Below are 26,144 nucleotides of genomic sequence, written 5' to 3'. Positions count from 1 at the left end.
GTATAAAATGGGCCAGTGGTCCTACCAGACAAAGTTTTATCTACCTAAAAATTAAACAATCATTATAACATTGTTCAAAATAATTATTATTCACTGACAACATTTTGTCATCAATTTTATTATCTTTTTTGCCATCTACGCAGTCATATATTTTTTCGAATGTCTGGTGGCTTTCACTTTAATTTGCCAATCAAAATCCAACTCCTTGTCTCGAAGTTCTTTTAAATATGATTGGTGGTCAAACCAGGGTTAGATTTTAGCTCTCAGCATCATGTCCTCTGGTTAGTATTTGGCCTGAACTTAAAGTCATTCCACTGAAATAGAACCTGCACTGAGATTTTTGTAAAACTTTGCCTATTGATTGTTTATATTATAGGCACTTAAATTGTGAAATGAAAATGAGGGGTCCCCATGTTCATTTAGGAACAACAGGACCTTGTTTATACCCATATAAATCCTTATAATAGCACCATGATAGTAGTCACGATTGCTTGCTAAATTCACGTTTCCGACGATTGCTTTGTGTTCTACACTGAGAATTGGTCCATATTTATTTTACACTGAGATTTTAAAAAAATTCAAAACAGTTAAAAATTGTAGGTCACCATACTCGTTTGCAAGAAAATGACGATTTACATGGCGAGGTCCAGCTGTAAAGAAAAAGCCGCCATTTTTTAATGCACATGCGCTAATCACACGTGAAATTATGCGCAGTAGGGATGTGCAATGCAATACTGGGGAATGACCTTAACGGGCTTATTCAAAGTCATAAGAAACTCAGTTGCAAACTTACATAGGCTGCATCTGCATGCGCGATGATTTTGTTGGCGGATGGTGAGCGGAGATGGAACCAAAACCTCCAATATAGTCAACTACAAAGAAAACAAATCAGTTCATCAAATTAATGTTAAAACTGGTGTCAACATTAATGATATTACACCTACATGTACATGTACAAATTACTGTACATGAATCTATGGATTACTTGCTAAATTGTATTCTTAACTTACAGTTGTACAAGTTTGCAGTTCCTGACAAAGCTAGAAGCCACATTGTACAGTTTTGAATGCATACATACATGCACACCAGGCCAGATAGCCAGACGGCTGTCCAGGCATCCTGTGGATGCAGCTTTCTAAAGAAAATTGCCTTATTTTTTATATGTTGCCTTAAAAACTGCTCATTTGAGCAGGCCCTACAGCACATTTTGGATGGCTACTCTTCAAATTCGGGCTAAAAGCCTGATGAGCACACATGTAAGCTACAGTGTACATGTAATCATCAGCATTGAAATAATACAGTTTTACCTACATTAGGTATTATCCTCATTAGTATTAAATTATTAGATATTTAATTTTTCACAATTAATTTTACAAGTAGGTGACTACTTTGAAAATGTACATGTATGTATACACGTATCTTTTACTGTGACAATGTATGTAAATTAACTTCTGGCAAGTTAAAAAAATGAAAAAAAACATTAAGGACTACAGACCTAAATTTGTATGTACATGTAGTAAGTTACTGTAAGGTTAATGCAAAAACAAATACTTTTCTAGATTTTCTTTCTTTCTTTTTTGTTTTTTTGCTAAATCATTATAATTATTTTATTATTGTTCTTGCTTTTCCAGTTCTAAGGTTAAAAGTCATTAGCCACTAGAGATGAAATGCATGCTAGCATTTCATCTCAAGTGGCTAATGACTTTTAACCTTAGAACTGGAAAAACAAAAACAATAATACCAAAAAGGTATGACTAAGAATAATTAACCATAGCCGCATCTGGTCAAAAATCTGGTTATGAATGTTAAATGGGTTAATTGATATGGCAAGATATTCACAACAGTATAGGAAGTTTTTGATTGGCCAATCAAAAGTTTGATTACAGTAGCAAATGGTATCACTAACAATGTATTTACTTACAGTGATCATCTTCCTCTGTGAATGATCGTGACACCCAACAGCCTAACCAAAAGCCTATGAACTAGAGAAAAGTAGAGCATATTCTAGTCACAACTTACAACTTAAGTAATGGATGTAAATTGCTAATAAAAGAGGGAAGACCCTGTGGGGAAGGGCTGTCTAAGACACTGCAAATTAATTTGCTAAGAGAAATTGTATGCACAAACTGTTGCAAGCCTACAACTTGCTTGCAGTTGTCACATGTACAACACAAAATTTGAAAGAATTTGAAAATTGTACGTGTTGTTTTTTAAGCCTAATACAATATTACTGTTAGTAGTGTCAGACAATTTTCAGTGACGACAACCACATGAGAATAAGGACTGCTTACCACAAAAGCTGCTGCATTGGGCAGAGTTGCACACTGTCTACATTGTAAATCTGCTACTTAAGGTTCCAAAAGCACATGCTGTACATGACCTTCAATTCAACCCAGATTCACAGAGGCTTTGCTCAGTAATATCAACACATGTGCATGCACAGTTAATTAAAATTACATGTACTTACAGCCAGTATGCACTCAGCTCCTGCTTGCACTGATTCCACATACTAAAAGGTCAAAATGAGAAGACTAATGATGTGAACACAGCTGTAATGGCACTACATAGCATTCTCCTCAGTACATGTACAGCTGAACTTGTACATTTACCATGCTTCAAGAATTACAATGTACAACCTTCAAACTTTGAACTGTACAGTTGGGAATTTCACAAATTAAAGCAGCAGAAATGATAATCATTTACTTTTCTGTGTTCTATACCCTGATGAAACATGGGTTTTTGACCAATCAGAGAATGCACAGGGTCTTATCCATGTTATAATAATTATATTATACATGGCTCAAAATTAACAAAATCCTTCAGTTGCCATTTGGCGACCAAGTGGTAAAAAATAGTCGCTAAATGTAAATTTTTAGTCGCAAAAACAAATAGAAGAGACACAATCCATAGACATACATGACCTACTCAATGCTCAAGGGTTTGCAATGCATTATAGGGTGATTTCAAACAGGGGTAGCCATTTTGAAGTTTTCGAGATTTAGTGTGCCTTAGAATAATCAAACATGGTGATCCAGTTGGCGATCAAAGAATCGTGGGTTTGTTTTATTATACCTATTCGAATAAATTGTCTTTCATCCACAAGTAATGTTCTTTTTCCTTTGAGATTACTGCTTGCCCTTTTAATTTCTGTCAGTCAAAGCAAAACCTAGTCGCAAATTTGCGACTACTCTCGTTTTGCTAGCCACAAATAAGTAAAGTTAAGTCGCAAATACAACTGTATTGGTCGCAATTTCCAGCCCCGTTATAGATAGCCAATATAATGCATGCTCTGATTGACTAATTCTAGGGCATCATTCTTCCGTAACGCAAAAGAAGGCCAATTGCAGGCCTGTAAAAACAAAGCAAAAAGCTATATAATAAACAACTTATTAACCTCCAATGTTTAGTCTTTATGGGAAAATCTCACCTCTACTTTGCAATATTGACCTCGCTATCACTCAGTAAATACGACAATGTCTTGGTTTGAGATTTTCCTGGAAAGACCTCACTCGTGGTTAATAAGCAGTTAACAATCATACGATTAATTGTAAAATAATATATCTTATGGAAGTTTAAGTTGAAAAGTACTGTTATGTACATGTATCTAACCGTGAAGTGGAGGAGACATCCATCTGTTGTAGGAGAGTCAGTTCCATCATTTGTTGCTGTCTCCGATTTGCATCCAATGCCATTTTTCGCCCACCAGCTTTGATGACCAGTCTTCAAACTTAACCAATCGTCCTCCTAGAAAGTTAGTTACAATGTTTGAGACAGCCTATTGCATGGATATATAACTTAGAAGTCGTTTTAGAACCTGGTTTCAGGAAAGTCTACATGAATGCACAGGTTTGTAGTAAGATCCTGTGGGATTCATTACCGGAAACTACAGGATACTACAGGAATTGTTGCGATCCTGCTTATTGCATATTGCTTACAGTGTACAACTGCAGTGACATTAATATTATTGGTTGGTGGTTAATGGTTAGTACGCTTGCCTCCTGAATGAGTGATCCAGGATTGAAGCTCTGCCTGGGAACATTGTGTTGTGTTCTCTAAGACACTTTAGACATGTACATGTACCCTTCTAGTCTCTCTCCACTCAGGTGCATGGCTGGAAAAAAGTGCTACCTGGTCGTCCGGAACAAGTAGATTTTCTTTCTGGGCAAGGAAATTTTCATTCTCACTTGCCTGAGGGGCAAGAGATCAGGCAAGCCATCTGGCGACTAAATCATTAAAAGAGCAAACTACGAACTTCCAGGTCAAGCACAATTTTAGAGCTACTTGTCCCAAGGGCAGCTGGAATTCAAGTTTTTTTTTCAAGTCCTGAGCTGTACAATAAGCACTTAATGACTGGCCCTAAGGGAAACAGTGAGTTTTGTTTCCCCAAGAGCCTCAATGTTCCCAGAGGCGAAGCCGAGGGGAATATTGAGGTCAAGGGGACTCAAAACTCACTGTTTCCCGCAGGACAAGTCATTAAGTGTCTTGTTATACCTCCCAACTCAAAAATATTAAAAAAAAAACTGCAAAGAAATTGTTTGCTTGAAGCCTGCTGGCTCACAAATTTGATCATGTGTGAATCAAAAGTTTAACTTATTGTTTCCCTAGGGAGTTAGTGAATTTTGACCCACAACACATGACACGTTCTCCTCCAGCGAAAAAAACATATTAATTTTGAGTTGCGAGGTATAACAATGTATATCAGATGCCAGCAAAGTAACTGCTGGGGAGTAACCCTGAGATTCACTAACTTCCCATTCAGGGGGAGTAGAAATATGTGATTATTGTACAGTACTCTTCTAGGGTTACTTCACTGTACATAGAAACCAGAGATACATGTAAGCACTAGGCTGATGGGCCACTTTACTTTCTTTGCGCTACAACTGCCACCAGGAAATGTTTCATTATTTAGTTGTCTAGTGTGAATACCACAAAAGTCTACGCATACACTTAAATTGATTTATATCTGCAAACACTAACTAAACACATTTATACAATCACAGACAAATGTAAGTACTGTAAGTCTTACATGGGTAAGTCGATCAATCTCCAGATAAAGAGACATGATGGTAAGGTTTATTCCAAACCAGATAAGACACCAGACTGAATACTGAAAACAAAGAACAGAAACAGAACTTTAATAAAATGGACTAAAATCTATAACTACATGTACATCTACAGAGCACACATGTACATGTATATGTAACATAAATCTATGTGTAACATAAATCTATGTTACATGTTTGTAGTGTGGGGCACTATACATGTAATTTGGGGAGCTGGATTTGAAATCTAGAGGTCCCTGAGTCAGTCTTTGGAGAAGGATTGTAGCACTTTCAACAGTGTTTGTATCTATAGTATATCAATAGGAAAATGCCAAAGAACTCCAAATAGCTTTAGAAAACGCTCGTGAAAGTTTGAGAGAATTCGAAAAAGCTGCGGAAACACTCGCCTACGGTTCGTGTTCCCACAGCATTTCTCGTTCTCCCAAACTTCCACTCATGTTTCTAAATAACTTGATAGAAACACAGTACATGTTTTCTATTTCTTAAATCAAAGTTGGGCTGTAACTTACAGTTGTATGCATTACTTGAGAAAAAAACAAAAACAAAAAAAAACAAAAAAAAATAATGCTCTCTTATTGGTGGGGCACTTGCACTCTTTTATACTCCCCTAAGCCCCACAATGGGAATTTTGTCTACACGAGCTAATCCTGCTATACGTGAGGCATTTGCAAGTTTCTGATGAGGAAATGGCAAATGCCAGACAAATGCCTTGAAGACGGTTAGGAGGGAAGGTGATAATATTTGCCCTTGGAATTGGCATTGTAATTACCAGTAACCCGAAGCCAATTCAAGTTTTTCGTAATTTAGCCTTTGTCAATCTTATGGCAGTTTTAGATGATAAATTATAAAGAAGATCTCTATCAATTAAATTAAAACTGACAGACTACTCAATCAAATTTAGAGCCAGTCCATAAATTGGCAGAGATCCATTTTGTGACAACACAAAACTTTTGTTTAAGTGTGGAAGACACATTAAGAGGTATATATGCATGTACATTCAGCGAAGCAAATAATTCGAAAGAAATTAGCAACCAATTGCCGTTGCTAACCTTTTTAATGGATTTGCATAGAATTTGTTATTTTTGAACAGATCACAAAGAAAAACTTGCGGGTTTATTTAACATACTTAGCAAATGGAAAAGTATTGCGAAGCGGTTTCCACAATTGATTCCTTTACTAGCGTTTCAACCTTTCGTAGAATATCTAAGCTTACATGTAAAAGAAAGATCTAACTAAAACAGTCTCTGTAGATACACACTGGGAAATGATGTTGCATCTTTGATTCTCTTTGCGCATTTCGACACGTAAAAACTTTTCCATTTTCACAATATTCAAGAACGTCGGATCCACTTTCACGGAACGTATATTCGGTTTGATACTACCAGAAACACTGGAGTCTTATTTTCAAATATCACGTCGTGAGAGAATCATGCCACAAATTTTGTAAACTACTTTTCTGAAGCTGATCAGTGATGAAGGCAATGCTTAAATTCCGTACGATAAAAAGCCAAGCTAGGATAATTGCTGTTAAATTCTCACCGTTATAACATAAGGAGATCGGTATTGATGGACTCCAAATATACCCACGATTAGGAAGGCAATATGGATGAAGTTTGCGATGATCGGCGCCCACATGAAGCCGAGGAAATCGAAAACTTGTCTTTCTACAACCACCAGCTACAAAAGAATACAAACAGTAAACATATTATAAGCTGGCAATGGCTGGCAATCAGTGTTAATTATTTTCAAAGAGTCCTCAACTTTAAGATTACATATTTTGATAAACTATTAACTAAAGCGTGTCAACGAATCGAACATGTTCTAGTGCTGTAACCTCATCTCGAAAAGTAGGCAGAACGCAGCGTGAAGCGAATTCCATACAACTGATTATACCCACCATTTGAAGAACTAAAATGAACAAGAGGATGTTCCTTCCTCTACAGCAGCCCATGTTGGATAAAATTTCTTAGAGTATCGTACCAGTGAGACGCTGTTTCTCAAGACATTCCTAAACAACAAGTCATACACAATATATTTTGCCTTCCCGTCAGACTGACGGATGGCTCCCAAATATGGTAAACTCGTTCCGGTCCCCAGGAGGAGCAAATCCAAAATGGCGGACAAGGAACAGTGTGTTCGAGAGTTTTCGTCGTTTTTGAGTCGCACTGCACGCGAAATGGAGAGAGTATTGTGTCAGTTAAAGTGGAGGAAGGAAAACCTGATGAAAAAGGTATGGATAGGCGCCAATTTGGGAAACTTGACCTCAAAATTTGCCAGCATCAAACTAACTGAGTACGTACCTGTACATTTTACTGATCTCAGCGTGGGTTTTATTAAGCGTATGTTTATTTTCTCTCTTATTGAATTGAAGGTCAGAAATTCAAAGTTAGTACACTGTCCAATTAACCCGAGTCACAGGATACCAGCATCAAGGCTAGACAAACACTTAAATGTTTGTAGATACACATCCAAGGACATACGACCACAGGCAAGATATTTCTGATCAATAAAAATGAATAGATAATAATAATAAATAATGACGGTATTTATATAGCGCATTTCCATAGGCTCAATGCGCTTTACAACACTTTGCGGGGGTCTTAGACAGACTGCAATTGAGCAGTTTACAACGAATGAGGATTTATTTTTTACAGATGCCCCCAATGTAATTTCGGAACAAGACCAGGCCACAACACTGGGAACTCCATGCCCTACTCTTTGCGATAAGTGTGTGGGTTCTTTAACGTCCCCTGCTGACCATAACCGTGATAAAGATAAAGATAAAGATAAAGACATAAAATGTACTTAAGTGTTGGCGATCATAGCCGAGGGTGGAACGTTCTTCTAATTATACTAACAACAATATAAAAAGTCTGAAAAATGGGACATTCCACATCCCCCCTCTCCCCCGCATGGAAGGGTACGTGTGTATTCCGACACCGTAGTTTTTTGTTGTCGGCACCTTTGAAGTTTGCATTCGAGAGGTTCAAAATTGTGTCGGCTCCTTTGAAAAAATTTCCTGACAGGCCCTGTGCCAGAGGTTGCCTTCCATAGGGGGGCTGCGGATAAAAATGGAATGTCTCAATAGAGACCTATCTGAAAGCCAGATCCAGTTATGTTTGAGACTGTACTGGCAGACTTGATCAGGTCTGGTCACATTTAATGAACAGTCATTATTGTTGCTTTTCACAGGATGTTTGCTCCAGCCCGGAATTCTTCTACCAGTCATCCAGTGCTGTGATTCCCGTCTTCATAGGTACATGTTTTAACATATCAACAATAATAAATACTTGCTATGTTAATATGCCTAATTTAAGAGGTGCATGGAATAAAGCCCTAAGTGACTTTTGGAACATTTTGAGGCAGCCAGGATTGAAGTTATTGCCTCAAAAGAACTAGTAATTAGTACTAGTTAGTTCTTTGTATGCAATTATGGAGACAAGAGTAAATTGTATAAATTGCTACGAGGTATTTCAATGCTGGCTACCTCAACATTTTCCAGAAGTCACTTAGGGCTTTATTCGACGCACCCCTTCAATTTTTTTCTTTGGGTATCATGATACTGTATGCAGTGTATGATTCACTAGTAAGATTGTAAATAATGTTGTTGTTGTTGTTTTTACTAGATAAAGAAAAGCACAGTTCCTTCAAGAATGAAAGTAATAGGTATAAAAACTCATGATTGCGCTATTTTCATGCACAGATTTTACTTTTGTTCTGGTAACACAGCGTATTTATTTACGGCTTCACAGCTTTACACAGCACTTTGTTTTCCCAGCTTTCGACATGCATCGTTTTACAAGTACTCTTGTAAAGAAACACGAGGGAACAACACAGAGTCATGTGACGCTACAAATACTAACGTGGGGTACCCATGGGGTACTATTACAAGTCATTCATTTACAAGTCAGTCATGGCATACTAGTACTATTACAAGTCTGTTCGGTTTCTTACTTAGTCTACCCATGCGGGTGTAATGGGCTGTAACAACTTTGTTGCGTACATTTACATGTTCCTTTTCATATTACTGTGTTATCTATAGTCTGTTTGGTACAAGCTATACAGTCTCCAGTACTGGAAATAAGAGTCAGTCATCAGACTTTGTCTGAACAAATTTGTACATGTAAAATTGTTCTGAAATGAGCACCAAATATATGTTACGACCAAGCACCCAAATGACATAGTTTAACTTTATAGTCGCTAAGATCTTGTGTGAAGGCCATGCTTGCTTTGAAACATGTTAAAAATCCCAAATCGTAGTGATCTGGGGTTTGTTTTGCTTTGATGTTCTCTCCAGACTTGCTGTGCACAAAACTTGAAACAAACAAAAGCTCTGAATATTGCTCACAGTGTACGGCTAAGCTGTCGATTATACACGCTGTACTTATCGCTTCAGGTGCCTAAGGATTGAATCAAAATTTTGAGAGGACAGTCATGTCCTGCTACGTCATAAAAATTATTTTCCTCTCTGCTGGTCTCCTTCATCAGGCAACAGCTCTACAGTTTACATGTATATGCATTTTTACCACAAAATTACTTGTGATGTTAATACATGTTTAGACTATACCTTGTTTTGTTTTCTTATTACTAAGGTGTGAACTGAATGAAGAGCCAGACAAAAGCTCCAATAGTAAGGTAAGTGTAAATTAAATGGCTAATTGTCAATGAAGATCAGTATATCAGTTACATGAAGGAAGATCTTTGTAAAAATGTTCAGGAGACATCATTTTTGTGTAAATTATAATGTACATTTACTATTACCTACCAACTTCACTTATTACAATGTGTACAAATGAATGTTACATGATTACTGATTGTGAACATATTTTATTAGTGACTCATCTTGATAAAAAGAAAATGCTCATTCCAACGCGTTTTTGAAAATTTGAATTACCGTAGTCATTGTGAAATTAGAGACCAAGGGTATGCTGAACAGTAAAGATTCTTCCAAAACAAGTCAAGTCAAGTCAAGACTCTTCAGCTTTTTTTACATAATACAGAAATTGAATTGTAATACTCAAAAATTATCCATAACTGTAAATTACTCTCCCCAAGCAAGATTTTGTGGTTTTACCCTCTCTTTGGATTGGGCCCTCCACTCCATCCCCCAGCAATACCAGTTCATCACCAATGATGTTCCATACATGTATTGTGAGAGTGATTCATATTATCTGGAACCACACATTGAATGTTGACTCTGCTGATTTTTCTAACCGGCTTACATCTGGTAATTTCCTAATACCTTCATGTACATATTATTTAGTATTTGTTGATTCATACAATGAGAAAAGCAAAGAACGTTGAGCCCTCCGCGAGTGGACACCCTTGTAGCCAGAAAGAGTGTCCCCTTAAGAGAGGTGTCTGCTTATGGTAGGTTTACTTGTAAATGCAGTGTTTGTATGTGGCTGGGACCAATTTACTTAGTGTCCCCTTTTAGGGGGTGTCTACCTCTAGTGCGGAGGTAGACAGCAGGCAACCAGTCACTTTGATGTAAAGCCGTTTCATTGCAAGTCCTTTCGACATAAACTGAATTTGATTTGACTCACATCTAAAGTCAATTCAATATAAGCTTTACGTACCCGAAGTTAGTTTTGCTTGAAAACTCCTGAAGTTCATATTGAATCAACATTGGGGATGTGTATCAAAGCAACTTGTATCGAAACAACTTTGTATGGAAACATTAAAAACCTACTTCCAGAGTTTTGACTGTATTTGAACACTGAAGGTGTTGTCAGTACAAAAAAAAGGAAAAAGACTTTTGGACTGTTGCAGGCTAACCCAGTGTGTTGTAGTAATGGCAAATCACTAGAGGAAAGACTAGCAAGCAGCAAACAGAATATTCTCACCAAGAACCAAGATACACACAGTGGTTTTATGGATAATAGAAGGTGCGTGGAAAAATGCTCCTGTGGAATTTTTTTTAGGTTTACCTTTACTGTAACATCACAAAAATACATTGTAGGCTTACAAAAAGTTAACCCAAAAATAGCTTTAAGGTAGGTTTATTTACAAAGAGATCTTGTTTTTTGAGAATATTAATTGCATACATGTACTAGTAAAATTCCTTGAATTAACATGCGTTTAGTAGCTAGTAATTACTGTCGCATGGTAAAATGAACCATTACGCTATGTGCAGCAATACTGTCCTCGATACTGTGCATGTAACATGCAGACATCCAGAGATTCAGGCATCCATGGAACTTCACAATATTTCATGTCTATATAATTTGATCTCAAGTGGTACTATTTTATTACGAATTAAATCAATTCCATGACCGTGTAATTGTAAAAATATTTATGCATCTACAGATCAATAATGGCCTGGGAGGTGATACCAGCCTCTCACAGACGACTTAAGCTTCATCTTGTGCCACAAGAGAAAATTAAGACCTGGATCATCCAGAATTTGCCTCAAGTTGAATATCTGAGGTAAACTGAAGCCATTCAACTAATTAGTTATTGTGCTTTAGTTTAGAGATTTTTGTGACACTGTAGAGGTGTAGCCATAAAGTCTTATTACATTTGATTTATGGACAGAAAATATCAAAGCAATCTTTACAGATTATCATTATGCACATTGTAATGTTTTCTATAAAGAATGTTTTGCCACATGATCTAAACGTTTTTTTTTTTTTTTTCTGGAATAAATAATTTGATGATTATGTGATGGGATACGTGTACTCTGCACGAACTGTAGTGTACATACATTGTACTCTTCCACTTTTTTGTGTAAAAAAAATCAGTCTTCATATTTCATTAACTGGTAAAATTGTGCCTGTTGGCAATAACATTTACATGTATAAATTACACCAGTTCATCTGGTGTGATCGTCTGGGTGAGGATAGTTCTGAAAGGAACTGTTACTGGTAACTGACATTTCGACAACCTGAGCAGAAGTCACCTTCAGAGACCAGGTTGGTTTTCAAAACATCGATCACCTTCAGAACAGAACTATCCTCACTTAGATGATCACAGAAGATGAGCTACTGATACTCCTGGGCAACTGCGTTTCCAGGGTCTCTCGTCTATCCGCTCTCCCGGAGCGCCCGCTCTTCTCTCGCTCCAGGAGGGCGACAAGTTGAGAGACCCTGGGAATGAGGTTGACTCCTGGGTCCAACCCATTTACTATTATAAAAGTCACTGTTATAAATTATTTTGTTTATCGCAGCTCTCTAGAGGGTGCTAGCAATCGTCTGGTGAATTTTGTGTTATCCTGTCTTCAAGAGGAGAAGGTTGCTCATCCAAGTGGTATGGAAGAGATGCTTAAGGATCTTCTTGGAAATGGTGAGAAGCTGGAACTTTCTCTATACAAGCTCCGTCAACACTACGGCGGAGAAATTTGAAAACGGCTTTTTCATTCTTAAAACGCATCAAATGTTAAATCTGTCCACATTAAGTCGGAGAAATTTGATAATGCGACGATCACCGGTCATTTTGGATTTGTGTTTGAAGAAAACTCGGTCAGGGAAATCACTTGATTATCGTAATGCCATCGTTCTCAAAAAGCCCTGTCTTCAAAATGTTTTCTGTCCACGCTAAAACGTAAAGCCGGCGTTTTCAGATTCCTCTGGTTTGAAGAGCGTTTTCGAAAAGCTCCGTTTTCGAGACGGATTTTCGTGGGCGGTAGGTAACCGTAGAAATAAAGCTGCGTTTTCAAATTTCCCCGGCGTTAAGTCTGGACAGGGTCGTAGTGTAATTCAGCCAAAATGCAAATTTGTTTCTCAGAGTTTTTCTCAATCTCAGTTAAGATTTTGTTCCTTTGAAGGTGATTTTTCTGCTTTCAAACAGAGCTTGTATGGTTACCTACATGTAAACTAACTTAGTACATGTACATTTGGAGAGTTTTCCCCACTGGGGCTCGACATGGTTGATTAGATTCTAACCAACGTTTCTCTTCAGAGAGAGTAGGGCGCTATCAAAATTTTAGCACACCGTGTAGTTCGTTCACAGAAAAAATTTCCAGTCGCTGAAATTTCTTGGGACATTCCTTTCTTTGTTGTTTTCTTAAAGTTCACTTTAGTCTGTTCGGATCGTACATGTAATTTAGTCTTGCAGTAACACGTACATTCAAGCATTTTAGAACAAAAAAATGCTAGTAGACACTCCACCATGAATCGAACCTACATCTGTGCATTCTATGACTTTCCACACACCGGTCAGAGATTGCTGAGTGAGCTGTGAAGGCCAAATAAGTTTATTCAAAGACTAGGAGCTTCCCATTACCCGCCAGGATGAATTCAAGTCAGTTCACTGGACTTTTTCAAATGCTGTTTTTGGTTTCCTTCATATCTTAGAAACACAGTCATTCGTTTTGAGCTTGTGGAAATTTCTTGCTGTTTCAATCTCAGCCGAAGAGAACAACGCCAAGCAGGTAAAAAAACTTTGCCTTTTTTCGTAAGTGCCATGTGTTTGCGGTACGCATTTATCGATCGTTTATCACTAATGTTCCTATTCTTTTGTTCATCTGTTAGTTCTTTTGCCCGTTTGTTTGTCTGTGCACCTTTTCTTCTTTGTTCAGTCTCGTACATGTGCGTGTGTTTATATTCTTATTTTTTGTCCTCTCATCGTCTTCTTTGCTCATTCGTTCATTTCTAAGCCAGCGTAACTTCGTAACGTTCCCAGCGCATTTTGGGGCGCACAAAATTGAGGCGAAAGCAGTTAAATTGTGTCGCGAATCATTGTGTCCATTTGGCCATCTGTTTGTTCCATCGTTTTAATTTTTTTTCGCTTGTTCATGTTCTTACTGTAAATCTGATTTTTGTTTAATGTGCGTCTTCTCATATGCAGTTTGTAAGTTCGCTCATTGTTCCACTTGATTAACCTAATTTGAATTGCTATTTATGATCTCAACTCCCTCCATATTTAAAGGTTTGTCGTTTTTCTTTCAGTCTCTGTCTAACTAGCCTCGAATTTCCTCTTCATTATTTTGCCCATATCGGCATTTTTGCAGCTTAATAATGGTTGGTTACTTATCGTAGTTTTATTTTCCCTCTCAGTCCAGCATAGAGAACAGAAGGCAAGAACCCTTGGGTATGTCCCTTGAATGTTATATCATTCAATTCGGCCATAGTTAATAGAGGCCCAACTGAAATAGTAATTTAATTTTTGGACATTGTAAGTGAACTAGAAACGTGCAGCCGGAGACAAGCGCGAGAAAAGTTGTGAAGACGTTTAAACCTGATTGGCCTAGAAAACAACATCTTCGCCTTGATTGGCTCAAATACCTCTCGTTTCAAAGTCCAGTACTTTGGAAGCTTAGACGCTTTTTTCCCGCGCTTGGCACGGGCCGTCTGATTTTGCTTCCTGTTCTGATTGGTTCATTTCGTTCTTTTTGTTTTGTCGTGATTGGGTTTGGTTTGGTGGCAGTCGATTGAAATCGCTTTGCACATAAGACTACAGTTTATATATAAGGAGTGGCAAGCAGTATATATTTTTCACCAAATACTGCGGGAAGCGAATGTAAGAATTCCAAGACCGGTAAGCAGCGAACCACGACAGACAAGCGACAAGAGAGGATCGGCCAGCGAGGACCGGCGAAGCAGTCTTCGGAGAAATACGAAGATTGCTCTCAATCTGTTCTATATGAGGAAAACAAATTTTATGGGCCGCGATGCGCCATCTTGTGTCTCCGACCTGGCTTTTTCTCCAGATGTCAAACTCTTAAATAAATATGTTCACTTAAACTAAATTAACTATTTCAGTCCCAGTAACTAAACGTGTTATTCTTTGTAGATCTCAACACTACAGACACCGCAGACACTCATGAACCACTACCTGTTGAAAACTATGTAAAGGAAATACCCCTTCCCATGGACCGGGTGATAAATGAGTTATCGCCTCAGCAGCGGCTTGCCGTGTATGAACATGTGATACAGGTCCGTGTTTGTGTAAAATAATTTTATTGTACACCCAGGTGTAAGTTCTTCAACAATGGAGTCAAGCCTGTGGTCCTTTTTCGTTTAACTTGCAAGAGATTTGTAGTATTTACAAGAACTGAGCCGACCCCCCCCCCCTCCCCCCTTACAAAACACACCTCACTAATACGGAAGCTTCCAGTATTCATACACAGCCTAACCTCCTTGTGTGTGGTAGTGTAGTTTATAATAATTAGGGATATAACAATTTTGAATGACGTCTCCATGACTCGTTCATGATTTTCAAGAGGAGCGAGTCATCGAGACGTTATTCATAATTATTATCGCTGATTTTTATTCTTAATTGTTTATCCAAAGCCTCCGTTATAAGTGTAATTTATATTTTTTAAAACTCCTTGCCTGGGTAAGGAAACTGGGTTTGAACGTTTAGTAAGAGATAAAGGGAATTCCTGACTGGAAACGAAAAGAAATACGCAGTAAATTAATGAAAATTTACATCCTGAAACCACTGAGTTTACATGTACATCTTGTGTCTAGAAAGGTCTCCTCTACGGTCTCTCGTCAATAAAAGTGTTTCCACTTTATGTGACTTAGTATTTTCTCTTGTACTTTCACAAATAGAAGTCGAAGGCCAAACGTGAAGGTCAGAAGGAAGAGGTAGATTTGGAAGTCGCTTCTGACCCAAACAATGACAAAGGTAAGACAGACAGAGTGAACTACTCTCCGGAAAGTAGGCAGCTTTTGTGTTTAAATCTTCAGCGCGGGAATTGTCGGAGGCCTCGGCTAACGTCACTGGTTGCCTAGCAACCCTGACGTAAACTTATGGCAAATAAGGTCTTTTTTGATACATGAAGATCTATTCTTACTTTGCTCCGAGCCTTATAGGAATAACAGAAGAGAAATCACGTTGAGGTTTAAGAATGATGGATTGATTTCTTTTGTGTTTGTTTTCCAAAATCTCACAGCAAAGATAGAACTTGGTCTATATGGTGAATCTGTTTCGTTCTAACGTCGAAATAACTAGAGTTGAAGAAGAAACTTATGGAGATTCAAATAGAATAAACCTTACAGGACTAAGGACGAATTATAAATGTGTTAAACAAGAACGAATAGTATTGGCTCTTATGGCCCTGTGCTATGGGATGCTAGGAGACCGATAGGTGTGCGAAATTGATTTTTTTTCTCTTTTAACCTGGGCGTGTTTATGACACCGATTGTTCTCGTCGACTCCCTCTCCCCGAGAGCGTGGCGTTGCGTGACAGAGAGAGAAGGCTAGAACTGGACTAGGGTTGCTGACCTGTAGGTTCAAGTTTCCCGATTATCTTGCAGATGCTGAAGGCGGACAGCCTAAATCTCGGTTTGAAGTGTTAGCTGAACAGCGTGATTACAAGAGACGCCGGCAGAGTTACCGAGCGAAGAACGTGCACATCACCAAAAGGAGTGCAGTGGAGGTACGTATAACCTGCTACCCTAACCCCCACCCCTTGGTGGAAGTCGTCATCATTTCACACCACCTCCATGAGTCATCTAGGAAGAAGATGTAGAGTAAACTAAACTGCTAGTAAAGTGTAAAAACGCAACAAGCCTTTGGTCAGGCGCGATGTTTGTTTCTTTGTTTGTTTGCTTTCTTGCTTTTGACTTTTTCCGAGCACAATAGAACACAAAACAATAGAACTAAGCTGAGTGGCTTCTTATAAATAGTACTGCACGCGCAACTTCAATGACGGGTATACAGCAGGAATATTCTAAAAGAGTGTAGACCGTGGAAAATGAGGTCAATTTGCTAAGATTTATAGATCTATACTTTTTCAAACGTTCTTGTAGAGGCACTTCATAAGCTGTGTTTACTGAATGTATAGATGCACGGTGGCTTCATGGTTAGTGCGTTCGCCTCCGGGTCGAGCGGTCTGAGTTCGAGCCCTGGCCGGGGACATTGCGCTGTGTTCTTGGGTAGGACACTTTACTCCCAAAGAACCTCTCTCCACCCAGGTGTATAAATAAGTACCGGCGAATTTTATGCTAGAGGTAACCCTGCGATGGACTAGTATCCCATCCAGGGGGGATTAGAAATACCCCTAGTCGATTCATGCTACAAAAACCGGAGATAAGCGCTGGCGTCATGGGCCACGTGGCTCGTATGCAGTTTTTTTTTTAATTGTTATTATTACTGAATATATCTTAAAGTTCGCTGCTTTCCTTTCGCCTTAAGGTAATGCGTGACTTGATCGAGACGCAAATGCAAGTCTTGGAGATGCAGTACAAAGACGAACATGGCATCAGTGATAATAATCCAGACGAAGAGGATGCCTCTGAAGAGAGACAGGACAGTAGAGACCAAAAAGACAATACAAGAAAGGACAGTAGAGGCGAGGAAGGGAGATGGAGGAAAGACAAAAAACAACACAGAGAGGGAGGCAAACGGGTGCGATATCACGACGACAGGGATACAGGCAGCAAGAGATCGAGAAGATAACACTGAATTTTGCAATGGGAGAATGAGTTCTGGTCTTACTCACAAGCGCGTTTACTCATTGGGAGCTGTCGTAGATATGTATCAACTCCGAGAGCATCGATGTTGACTCAACTTGAGGCCAGATTCTGCCTTTTGCATCCTTTGAATTGACATAAAAAAGGTCTCATTTGCCTTGCAAAAAAGAGTGTCTATTGAGTAATTACTGACAGTAATCCAAAATCGCTGGGAGTAGGGGTGAGGTGGGGTTGTAGGTATGTAACCTGTAAATACCCCCACCCTCACCACCCTCTCCGGTTACCCTCACGGTAGAAAATTTAGAAACTCGTTATTTAGCGATGTTTATGTGGCATGCTCAAATGTTTCAGTACTTGCAACAGATCTGGTATATTCACCCATCGTTAAAGAGTCAAACTTCGTGGCATGCAATCCACAAATCTCGCAATCTGATTGGCTAATTTGCCGTTGTCGATAAGAGTCAAGACAACGCTGCTCGCGTCAATGTGTCACGCAATGCCTTTTTCAGCTCGCGCTTTGAAGAAAACCCCGGCATTTTCTTTGACGTTGATCGATTGATTGTGGCTATTTGTTGTGGACTCACGAGGCTGCGCCTCGTGAGTCCACAGCATTTTGACCACTGTGATGACGCATATCGTTGTCGAGAAGAGTACAGACAACGCTAAACCACTTCGATTTGGCTGGCTGCGCCCTCGTCAACTATCACACATAGAAATCGAGAGCGAATAACCTAATTGTTTTAGTATAAATCTACTAGTCGTTCAAAACCTTTATCTAAATCCTCGTCACAGTCACTTCGAAAACGCCAAGAAGCGGCCGTCATTTTGTTAACAAGGCACACTGCTACGCTACTCACTATCTATCACAGAATAGAACGTGAGTAGCGTAGCCAACCAGAGAACGGCATTCGTGATAGAACGCTAGTAGATTTATACTAATATGCTGTGGAAAACGCGACTAATTGATGAAACGCTAAGTTATGATTGACGTGAAAGCCATTGATCAATATTTTCAAGTGGTACTGTTTATTATGCTGTACAAGGTGGTTCTAACTTTTAAGTCTGTGGATGAAACTCTAGTGTGTGACCATTCAAATGAAAGCTATTGAGCAGTTTCTTCATGTGGTACTGTTTATTATGCTGTACAAGGTGGTTCTAACTTTTAAGTCTGTGGATGAAACCCTAGTGTGTGACTATTCAAATGAAAGCTATTAAGCAGTACTTTCATGTGGTACTGTTTATTATGCTGTACAAGGTGGTTCTAACTTTTAAGTCTGTAGATGAAACCCTAGTGTGTGACCATTCAAATGAAAGCTATTGAGCGGTACTTTCATGTGGTACTGTTTATTATGCTGTACAAGGTGGTTCTAACTTTGAAGTCCGTGGATGAAACCCTAGTGTGTGACCATTCAAATGAAAGCTATTGAGCAGTACTTTCATGTGGTACTGTTTATTATGCTGTACAAGGTGGTTCTAACTTTTAAGTCTGTAGATGAAACCCTAGTGTGTGACCATTCAAATGAACGCTCTTGAGCAGTACTGTTGTGGAAGGTGGTGTTTATGTTAACGTCAGTTACTGAAACCCTTGTGTGCGACCATCCAAATAAAAAAGATATTGAGTCTGCTATACAAGGTGGCCTTTAATTGTAAAGTATCTAGGTGAAAATCTGAAGTGCGGCAAATTCAAAATGGTAACTATTGCGCAGAACTTCTGATAGCTCGATTTTCCCAAGTTGCAATTTTTATAAAATAAGTCAGTTTTATTTTACGGCTTTGGCAGTCTTAAGAGGAGAGCTTGCGTTAACCCTTTTATTTCCAGCGATGACCAAATTCTGATTTCTCATCACTGTTTCGTGGCATCTCGGGGAGGAAGGTTGGGAGACTGAAGTTGTTGATCATCTTTGGAAGTATCGTGATCTGAATTGAAACTAAGGCTTCCTTAAGACACGCGTCCATGGCCATGTCCCGGTGTCCAGCGCCTCGTTGATTATGATTCCACAGTTTTGTGTTATGTGGTAGGCTCGTTGCACTGAATGCATTCAGCGGTTTTCTCGCTAGAAGTCTCTACTTGGATTGTACTGTGTTGAATATCAAACTCCTGGCTACAGATCCGCGACGCCTCCTCCAGAGCCGTCTGTGAGCTACAAGTGTCGTCTAAAAAGGAAATAAGAACACGAAGCTTATGTTGTTCCTTCGCACTCGGGTGGTACAAATGTTCGGAAGTTGTCGAAAATTCTCGGGACTCTTCGTGTGATACCTCGTGATAATGGCGTCACTTTTACGTCACGAGTACGTTTTGTAGTTTTTAGCCACGACCTTTTCAGTACGACTGACTGACCGTTTAACCTGGCTGATCAAACGACTGACAGACACAGACGGACAGACAGATATATACACATAGACAGACGGACGGACAGACAGCTAGAAAGACTTACGGCAAAACAGACTCTGTTAGACAGACAGCTTTACAAACCGACAGTTATATAGACGAAGTGCCAGACACACACACGGACAGACAGAGAGGCTGCTAGACAGACGGACAGACAGACAGGAAAAGTCGTTTGGAAGCTTACTTACTCACCTATCACAAGATGAACCGCTATGGCACTTGTCCCCACTGTTAGTGACCATACGTGAAGATCATGAACAGCTAACACCCCAGGGATATCAAGAAGGCTTGCTTTTAAAGAACTGAAGCTTAATCCTTTTGGAACTCCTGCAATCATTGAAAAAAATCCCATTATTTTTTGCTTTCTATCTCAACCTCATCCAGAGGACAGATGCAAAACAAAGTCCTCTGGAACTTTTCAAATCTGAATTTTTCCAAAAGGCACTCAACTGAAATCTAACTTGGACTGTTTCCAGTTGAAAGGCCAAAATCCAGATTTTTTCTGTTGTTTCTCAGTTTTGCCAAATTATGAAACTTTGTCACTTAATCTTGTTCCAGATCTCACTCTGTTCCGCTTGGCCGTGGGAGATCTGGGTTCTTGAGTAGTTTCTCCTCCCATCCCCAGGTCGGTCTCGAGAACTTTCCCCTCTTTCGAGGTACTGCTTATGTTAAAATGTCACGTGAAAATGGTACTTACCCTCCATAAGGACAATTAAAGCATCTTTTAGAATAGCTAGCGTGGTTCCTAGAACAATCAGTGAAAATACAAACGTGCAGATTGGATCTGCTATCGCCCAAGATGGCTGGAAAGGAAGACAAAAAGAAAACGAAAATATTAAGCTCCGCAATGGACAAAAAAACTATATGTTGACGTATACTCTAAATTCTGTGCAGCCAGATTTGTCTCCAGGCTTTTTTCGCTCAATATTAGCAAGCTAGAGAAGATGTTCTTTTGGCAACAGCCATGTGATATATCCTGTAACTTATAAACCGTTTAGTCCCGTAAGTGAAAAGTCAGCTTTTGGACCGCGCTGACCTGGATACTAGTTTTCTCACTCAACCTGAAATCAAAGGTACGCGTCGAGTACATTTAGAAATCCGATTCTAACTTCGCAATGTTTTGCTTGATTGTAAATCGCTTATTGAAAAACCCTTTTCGCAGTGTGCCTTTGCTCATCCTGTGATATTATTTTATCATATCTGGTTAAAAACAGTATAGATCGCGTCTCTGTAAGCTATTGCAAATCATATATATAAAGAAGATAGTGAATCCATTGGATCGTGTTTCTGTCAATGCTGAATTGAAATTGAAGGTGATGTTTATTTTGAGGGAAAAATCACACTTTTGTCAGTGTTTAGTCTGTGTTTTGGTCATGATTAAGTGAAGAACCTTCCCTTTTGCCACCCCCTTCCCTCCCCTCCCCCCTAGAAAAATAAATATTGGAAGTTTTAGCATGCATGCATTGTACAGGTTTCAATTCTCAAGAAACATGCCTCGTAAGGAAAAAGATCCCCGGGGAGAGAAATCCAACATTAAAAGGACGGGGATGCTCGTTAGAAATTTTGAAAAGAACCCCTATGAGGTACCAAGATTCTGTTTTGTGGGTGTGGCTTGAAATTTTTTTCATCCCTAAGAGGTACCAATTCTAAAACATCACATACTCTCCTGTCATTTTTTTCGGCTCCTATCCTATCCTATATCTCTTTATGCCATAAGGCACATAAGGCTTTGACATTCTCTTTCCAACCACTACGGTTTGCTGCGAGGTTTCTGACATTCGCCCATGACTGCCACCCAGCTGTTTTCCTTTCATCTTCAACCATTCTCCTCCATGTTGTTTTGGGTTGACCAGGCCTTCTTTTCCCTTCTGGCCTCCATTCCAGAGCTGTGACGCAATATTCCTCTTTGTCTTTCCTCATTTTATGTCCAATTCAATTCCATCTTCTACGTCTGATTTCATCGCTCGTTCTGTTCACTCCTGTGTTCTCCTGAATTTGTCGGTGGGAGATGGTCTGAGGCCACCTTATTCTTAAAATCCTCTTCATGCACTTGTATTGGAAACCGTCCAGCTTCTTTGCTTCTGTTTTCGTAAGTTTCCAAGCTTCACAGCCGTACATCAAAACTGACCTAACAATTGTTTTAAACAATTGTACCTTCGTCTTTCTGCCAATCTCACATTTTTTTTTTCGGCTCAATACCCTAAAAAGTACCGCAAAAGCGCCCGTTGTGGACCATTTGTGGCTGACACCCTAAGACCTACCAAAATCGCGTTTCTAACCCCTAAAAGGTACGACAAGCACCCCCGTCCTTTTCATTTGAGTGTTCTCCCTCCCCCCCCCCCCCCCGCCCCATCCCCGTTGGGAATGTGATTTGTAGGAGTAGTCCTAAAATCAGAGCAAAACTGACCTTAAACCAAATTAGAAGAGCTGCGATAAAAACTCCTATGCTTTGTAAAAAGTCGCCCAGCACGTGAATAAATGCCGCTCGGACATTAACGTTTTCCTCTTCTTCTACGATGATAAAGCTGGATGGTGAAGCTTGACGTTTCTTGTTAGTCTTGTTAGCGGTGGATTTCTTCTTTGAATTGAAGCCATGACTGTGGCCATGTCCCTTCTGGTGTAAAATTATACCTAATCTGTGGACAAGAAGGATGAAACCGAGGAAACCATTTACTTTTATACCATACCTTAGTATAAATCTACTAGCGTCGAATGCGTCGAATGATTCCCTATCACGAATGCTGTTCCCTGATTGGCTGCGCTACTCACTATCTATTCTGTGACAGATAGTGAGTAGCTTAGCAGTGTGCACTTGTGAACAAAATGACGGCCGCTTCTTTGCGTTTTCGAAGTGTCTGTGAAGAGGATTTAAATAAAGTTCTTAACGACTAGTAGATTATTCGCTCTCGATTTCTATGCGTGATAGTTGACTCGGGCTGCGCCCTCTGCAACTATCACGTGATAGAAATCTCAAGCTCATAATCTAATTGTTATATAGAATATAGAGCCAATCAGGATACAGGATCGACGGTATTTCTTAGAAATTTCCCATTGTATGCTGCGAAAATGTCGCTTTGTTTGTGTTGGCCAATATATTTTCTATGGAACGGATATAAAATGGTTATGCAACGCACCCTCGTGGTATACCATAGAATAATCTCACTTGTAATTTGTATTTTCTTGGTATACACAATCGCCTAAAGGCTCCTATGTATGCCGAGAAATACAAATGACTCGAGGGATATTCCATGTGGTATACCAGTCGAAAGCGTAGCGTGAAATAGGCTTATAAGACATTTTCGGTCATCTTGAACCATCGTCAGTGTTTGTCTACAAATAAGATCTATAGATATAAATACAATATTTATATGTCGATGAAATATTAAAAAGACTTTTTAAAAAAAGACCAAAACGTAGTTTTACCCCGTTTTTTTCAGGGGTCACTGTTCATTCCAATCGTCCGATAAAATCGGCAATTTTCAGTAATTGATTTGGGCTAGTTCACGTGACTTACATAATGTTGATAATGAGTCCAGCGGATGCAGTTAGTAACATGACTTGTGCGTCTATCTCGTATTGTTTGGTGATGATTCTTTGAATTGCTAGATAGACTAACACTCCTGTGAGCACCCAGATAAACAGCACTGACATTAGAGCGCCCATCACCTCTGTAAACAGACATACAATGGAAGCCTGTTAACGTGGTCAACGTCATTTATCGATCAAATAGAGACATCAACATCCCCGCGGGGTATACCCGGGTATTTACCAGACTAGCTGATGCGCCCTGGGGAACGGGAATTTGACATCGCTGGTTGATATATTGGGGTCGGGAATTTGACGCTGTATGGGAGGAGGGCTGTGTTGGGCTTTGAACAAGTTCCCTCGAGATCACGGTGAAGTGTTGCAGAAGGCATCGAAGACATATTTCTGTTTTTCTTAAATTTTTAGCTAGATACACGACCCCACAAGCAAACCTGTTGCTTTGAACCAAATCGTGTTTAAATAAAGGATTGTTGTTGTTGTTCTTATCAAGAGACAACACCATTCTTTGTATAAGTTGTGGATCAAACATAATTAATACCTTTAAAATAGGATTGTGGAATGATATGATTGATGATAAATCCAAATTCTTAACTGTGAAACTGCTTAGTTATATATAAAAGAATCATTCTTGTTCTTAGCATGGTAGAAGTTGAAAGCGGTCGTTCCCGGTGAATATTTTTCCACTACTTATTTCTCCGGTTTGTGTCCCTGTGGTTGGGACTTTTTATCGCGTAGTAGGACCCTAAGGTTGGGCAATTGAACACTACTTTCTCCCCAGGGGAACTGAAAATGCAAAATGCCCAATGTCTGGGGGTTTGCCGAGGGAGGGGGCGGGAGGAGATGTTAAAGTTTCGAATAGATCGACACATTACGTCATTTAAAGTGGTCCCTTAGACAGATATCTCATCAGGAATTCCGAGGGGTCGTTATTCCGGGGGTAAATGTATAACGAAAATGAAGGTTTCTTTTGCAGCCATGTTTTCTTAAGCTATTTGATCATACTGAGATTTCAGTTGGTCCTGAAGCTAAACCATTTGAGAACGATACTGTCTGTAAAAAGCATGGGCCTGTACCAGCTCCTGCCTGTACATATTTTAACTAATTCTCTACATGAGCTATTCCCAGAGTCTTCGTTTCTTCTGATCGGCGGCATAAGGACCTGGGCCGAGTTGTTCGAAAGCCGGTTAGCATTAAACGTTAACCGAAGTATCCATTTTCTTTGTATAAAAATGTTTACCATTGATTATGTTTTGCGTAGTTTGAGGTTTTTCAAACTCAAACCTGAAGGAAAAACAACGTAAACAGGAAACTGCACACAAAAGTTGCAAACCTGAAATCAAAATTCTCGCTAATCCTGGGTTAGCTTAACCGGGCTTTGAACAACCCAGCCCTGTAGCCGACCAGTAGACTCCCGGCCAAAGGTCTGGGAACGAGACTGACTCTTGTATCGTCGTTTCGTTACCTGCGCGATGCCAGCCAAAAGACAGAGTCGTAGTGGCGGGTTTGGTAGCCACCCAAAGAGCCAGCAACGAGATCATAAAGCCCGCGAAATCCGACAGTAAATGCGCGGCGTCCGTCATGATAGCGAGGCTATTGGCAAAGTATCCACCTGAAATGTACAAAAGAGAGACGTTAGCAAAAACGATTTATTTTCGTTTTTCAGCATGCAAACGCTAATGAAAAGAGCTGAAGTGACGAAGTGCCAGTGGCGATCATCGTGAAATTTAATTGTATTTAGCGCTGAACGATTTATAGTTCGGTATCAAATAAAATAATTAGTACTATTCGCGTTTTTAGCTTTGATTAATACTTTATTAAACTGTCTGCAGAGTTAATTGTCTTGTCCTTATGTCCTATGAATCGAGAAGAAAGTACAGCACCTTCGTAAAATCATGTTTCATATTTCTGCATTCAGTTTGTTCTCTACCCTCCTTTCTTTTATTTGTTTTCGCTGTTTTCTCATCCATGCAGTGTACCGCACAATACTTCACACAATTAAACCAGCTATCCAAGAGATAGAAGCACTTAAACTAAACAGGCAAAAAATTAAAGAGCAAAACTGAACTTCATTCATGGTATATGTTAAGTTATGTATTTTACCAGCTGAAATTCTGGCTTCGTGGAGAAATATTTATTGGCAGATTGGGTCCATTCGCTATTCAATTGCAAAATGGCTTGCCAATGTTTATTCTCCTATTTGTTACCATTAATTACTAAGCTCATGGTGGTATATTTACCGTGTCAATCATAGCTAACACCGCCCACAGAAAGGCAATTTCAACGCGTCTCTCCTGGTTATACGTATTACTTTGATGTGTCGGTTTAACTATGATTTGAAAAACTTATCATGTTAAATCGAGTTATGAGAGCGTTAAGATATTTTTAGTGAAAGCTATTAATATTGTGATATTTTATGATATTTTAACCAGCGACCATTTGTAAGTATGACCAATAACTCAAGGATAGTTTTATGGCAGGCTCAGTTTTCTATGTATAACAGGGAAAATAGAACAGGATTCTTACCTACAAATTCCACAATCATAAATAACAGACACAGGCAGCTAGCGATCCGAAGTCTTTTTGTAGCCCCGTCTTTAGCTTTCTTCATTTTTGATCGCCTCCTAAGGTATAAGACAAAAATGACACTTGTTGAAGTGACGCGGCTGAACTGGTACCTGTAATGTACCTCGGTAATCATAAACAAACAAAGTGGTCTAGATTGAAGGCGATCCATGTGAATTGGCAAATCTTTATAGCAACAAAACAGGAACCAGAAAATATCTT

The 26,144-nt window shown here is 39.3% G+C and overlaps 3 protein-coding genes across 3 annotated transcripts in view; 1 reads left to right on the top strand and 2 right to left on the bottom strand.

The window, feature by feature from the left end:
• The window catches only part of LOC149105634 (sodium/potassium-transporting ATPase subunit beta-1-interacting protein 1-like), a 9,064-nt gene extending 1,952 nt beyond the window's left edge, over positions 1-7,112 (bottom strand). Inside the window, exons 1-7 of the mRNA XM_089270501.1 lie at positions 6,961-7,112; positions 6,603-6,740; positions 5,027-5,107; positions 3,610-3,744; positions 2,468-2,509; positions 1,922-1,982; positions 794-872 (exon numbers count right to left, since the gene is read on the bottom strand). Coding sequence (XP_089126627.1) covers positions 794-872; positions 1,922-1,982; positions 2,468-2,509; positions 3,610-3,744; positions 5,027-5,107; positions 6,603-6,740; positions 6,961-7,014 — 590 coding nt within the window. The 5' untranslated portion in view covers positions 7,015-7,112. The remainder of the gene's footprint in view (positions 1-793; positions 873-1,921; positions 1,983-2,467; positions 2,510-3,609; positions 3,745-5,026; positions 5,108-6,602; positions 6,741-6,960) is intronic.
• LOC110062773 (uncharacterized) lies at positions 7,108-19,057 on the top strand. Its single transcript, XM_089270499.1, has 14 exons — positions 7,108-7,293; positions 7,435-7,551; positions 8,256-8,319; positions 8,690-8,729; positions 9,656-9,698; positions 10,836-10,951; positions 11,373-11,492; positions 12,232-12,347; positions 13,358-13,434; positions 14,060-14,093; positions 14,796-14,938; positions 15,560-15,635; positions 16,268-16,389; positions 17,148-19,057. The coding sequence occupies exons 1-14, from the start codon at positions 7,123-7,125 to the stop codon at positions 17,409-17,411; spliced, it is 1,503 nt and encodes a 500-aa protein (XP_089126625.1). The 5' UTR covers positions 7,108-7,122; the 3' UTR covers positions 17,412-19,057.
• LOC110062772 (proton-coupled zinc antiporter SLC30A2-like) lies at positions 18,965-26,144 on the bottom strand. Its single transcript, XM_089270500.1, has 7 exons — positions 25,884-26,144; positions 24,823-24,969; positions 23,329-23,482; positions 22,222-22,450; positions 20,512-20,617; positions 20,007-20,141; positions 18,965-19,579 (listed from the first exon to the last, which is right to left on the bottom strand). Exons 1-7 carry the CDS (start codon positions 26,092-26,094, stop codon positions 19,434-19,436), a joined length of 1,128 nt encoding a protein of 375 aa, XP_089126626.1. The 5' UTR covers positions 26,095-26,144; the 3' UTR covers positions 18,965-19,433.

The sequence above is a fragment of the Orbicella faveolata genome, unplaced genomic scaffold (assembly GCF_042242905.1).
Source record: "Orbicella faveolata isolate gen_17 unplaced genomic scaffold, um_ofav_v1 contig_34, whole genome shotgun sequence".
Taxonomy (NCBI): Eukaryota; Metazoa; Cnidaria; class Anthozoa; order Scleractinia; family Merulinidae; genus Orbicella; species Orbicella faveolata.
Note: the sequence above shows the minus strand (reverse complement) of the source record. Positions and strands in the feature narration are given on the sequence as shown.